Source organism: Mus caroli, chromosome 4 (genome assembly GCF_900094665.2).
Source record: "Mus caroli chromosome 4, CAROLI_EIJ_v1.1, whole genome shotgun sequence".
Classification (NCBI taxonomy): domain Eukaryota; kingdom Metazoa; phylum Chordata; class Mammalia; order Rodentia; family Muridae; genus Mus; species Mus caroli.
Window position 1 is genome coordinate 114,825,450 of NC_034573.1, and position 2,813 is coordinate 114,828,262.

The 2,813-nt window shown below is 50.0% G+C and overlaps 2 protein-coding genes across 2 annotated transcripts in view; one reads left to right on the forward strand and one right to left on the reverse strand.

The window, feature by feature from the left end:
• Gnl2 (G protein nucleolar 2) overlaps positions 1–880 on the forward strand; it is a 25,483-nt gene extending 24,603 nt beyond the window's left edge. Inside the window, exon 16 of the mRNA XM_021160192.2 lies at positions 683–880. Within this exon, the coding sequence (XP_021015851.1) occupies positions 683–835 (153 nt within the window). The 3' untranslated portion in view covers positions 836–880. The remainder of the gene's footprint in view (positions 1–682) is intronic.
• The window catches only part of Dnali1 (dynein axonemal light intermediate chain 1), a 10,301-nt gene continuing 8,327 nt past the window's right edge, over positions 840–2,813 (reverse strand). The window contains exon 6 of the mRNA XM_021160193.2: positions 840–2,120. Coding sequence (XP_021015852.1) covers positions 2,085–2,120 — 36 coding nt within the window. The 3' untranslated portion in view covers positions 840–2,084. The remainder of the gene's footprint in view (positions 2,121–2,813) is intronic.

Genomic DNA, 2,813 nt, shown 5'->3' on the forward strand with positions numbered 1-2,813 from the left:
TGGTTGTGAGCCGCCATGTGGTTGCTGGGATTTGAACTCTGGACCTTCGGAAGAGCAGTCGGGTGCTCTTACCCACTGAGCCATCTCACCAGCCCCTTAGTCTTTGTTTTTGAGGCAGGGTCTTGGTATGCAGGCCCTGGTTATCGTCAGACTCAGGCAGTCTCCTATCTCTTAGTACCTCGAGTGGTGGGATTGCAGGTGTAAGCTATCATACCCAGCCACAAGTTGCAGTTCCCAGGACCTGTTCTTTCTGAAACCAGAATTTGGAGCTGGGAATCCTAGGAACCTCATGTGTTAGGGATCTAATGGAAGCCAATTAACTCGGGTCAGGAAGTGGCCACAGAATGAAGGTCCTTGAGTCTAAGTCTTAGGTCTCAGGCGTTCTAGGTTATCACCTTCACACTGTGTCCTGTTGGCCTGAAGAACTGGAAGAGTTTCTGTGGCTTCAGGAGCTGAAGTAGAGCAGAGCTGGGAGGGACAGCTTTGGAAAGGAGCTGAACAGGGCTGAAGCAGCCCCGCCGGGGAGAGGGATGAGGGCCAGGCCAGGGAGGGTCTGCTGCTGCTCTTCAGGTCTGAGGTGGACACTCCCCCAGCTCTGCTTCCATGGCTGTGGGAGCCGCACAGGCAGGGCAGGGGTGACTGTCAGTGTGTGACTGGTTTCCTTTGTGTTGTGTGTTTGCAGCGGAGAAGAGCAGCACGGCAGCAGCAATCCAAAAAAGTTGGTGTGCGCTACTACGAGACACACAACGTGAAAAACAGGAACAGGAACAAAAAGAAGACGAGCGACTCAGAGGGACAGAAACACAGACGCAACAAGTTCAGACAGAAGCAGTAACTGCTAGAAAGCTGTTTATTAAATTATACAAAAATATGCCATTAGGAACTGTGTTCACTTTCTTGTGCCCAGTTGGCATCTGTAAGGCACAGCACACTTGGGAAGCTTAGTGGTGAGGACGCACCCTAGTTCTGTGGCAACAGGAAGTCCTCAGCCCCAGAGTTTTTTAAACACTTGGCCTGGCCCTTAGTTCCTCCAGCATGTGAGCCTCTTGTGTGTGTCTACAGACATGCGTGTTCCTCTTACACTGCTGAGTAGCCCTGGGCTAGGCGTCTACAAGGTTATAAAGCACAGGTACTTCAGAGACAGCAGGCAAGGTTTGGAGGCACCAGTGCTCCTAGGGACTGATGCTTTCCTGCACTGCCCACGGAGCCTGTGGCACGACGGGAACATGGTTTCACCGACAGGTTGTGCTAATGGAGGCCTAGTTCCTCAGGATACTGGGTGAGGGTCCAAGATTTGACTTGTAGAATAAGATCGGAGTATTGGGATACAGTAACTGGGAACAGCCGTTGGGGCTCATAGGCCTTGCAGTTAAGCTTAGACTGAGATGGAGGTCAGAGCTGCAGTCTTCAGGATCTACAAATTTGCCTTCAGTCCATAATTCATCTACATGTGAAATGTAGGTACCTCCTTAGCTATTCATTTATTGCTATCTAGAGAGAGTGGAGTCAGGCTTTGCTATCCAGCAGAAGGTATTCAAATGGTGTGGGGAGGACCTGGGCGCAGACAGCTCTCAAGACACTGGGACTTTTGTACCTCTCAGTGAGCATGGCTTTGACTCTGCTGTTGTGGAGCTCCTCGTGGAGCTGGGAGCACTAAGGACAGGGTGGTGCTGACTCAGCGGGTGGGACTGAGACACTGTCGTCCAAAACCAAGCTCCGAGACGAGGTGCAGAAGCTTACGTTAGAGAGGTGGCATGGAAGGGTGGGCCAGAGAAGCCCAGGCTACAAGGCGAGCTGGAAACTGAACTTGATGCAAAGGTGGTCTCTGGGGGAAACACTTGCTCCCTAAGTTAGTGAGATGACAAAGCCCCAGGCCAATTTGAGCTGCACATGGACACAGGGTTCTCCCACCTTCCATTGCCTAGCCAGGAGCCTGGCTTAGGTGTTTCATGACTCTGGGACAACAGTTGTAACAATGACATGAGTGGTGACCGGGGAGGGGATGGCTTGTTCGCTCTGGAAACTGGCTTTTATTACAATGGGCTTATGGGGCAAGAGGCCTGCTGAGACCCATGTGGAAATGATCACTTCTTTGGTGCGATAATGCCTTCCAGTTGGGCCTGAAACACAAGAACAAAACTCCATTAACGTTTGCATCTTGCACCTTAACATGTAGCTAAGCCTAGGAGGCCTAGCCCACAGGCTTCGAGCATCCCCTCTTCTGACCCAGCTCCACATTTTCTACATTAGCTGGATTCAGGCTTGGCATGGTTTTGTTACATGATCCGAAACCAGAGCTGATCTGGTTTCCATAATATAATAGCTCAGTGTATTATAGCCCAGAAAGGAAAATGGAATAAAAGTTGTTGAAATAGTGGTTTTCCATAGCTCCTACTTCAAGCCTGAGTATGTCCACTAAGTTAAACATTTGGCTCTCTGGGTTAGTACATGGAGCTCTGCTGGAACCAGAAGTCTTAGAAAACAGCAAATTATCAGCCACTGTGACAACTTGACATTCAATTAGAGGAAATTGCTACCAGCAGTAGAGAAAGCTAGGACACTGGGGGGGTTATTTACTTACTTCCTCTAGCAGCCAGCACAGTGATTTACATGGTGATATGTGGACAAGACCCTTAAGGTCTATCCTGGCAACTGAAAACACTGTTTTCTTTGTAGTGCAGCTTTGAGCCCATAAAAGAACTTGCTTGTAAAGAATCCTTTGCGGGCTGGTGAGATGGCTCAGTGGGTAAGAGCACCCGACTGCTCTTCCGAAGGTCCAGAGTTCAAATCCCAGCAACCACATGGTGGCTCAC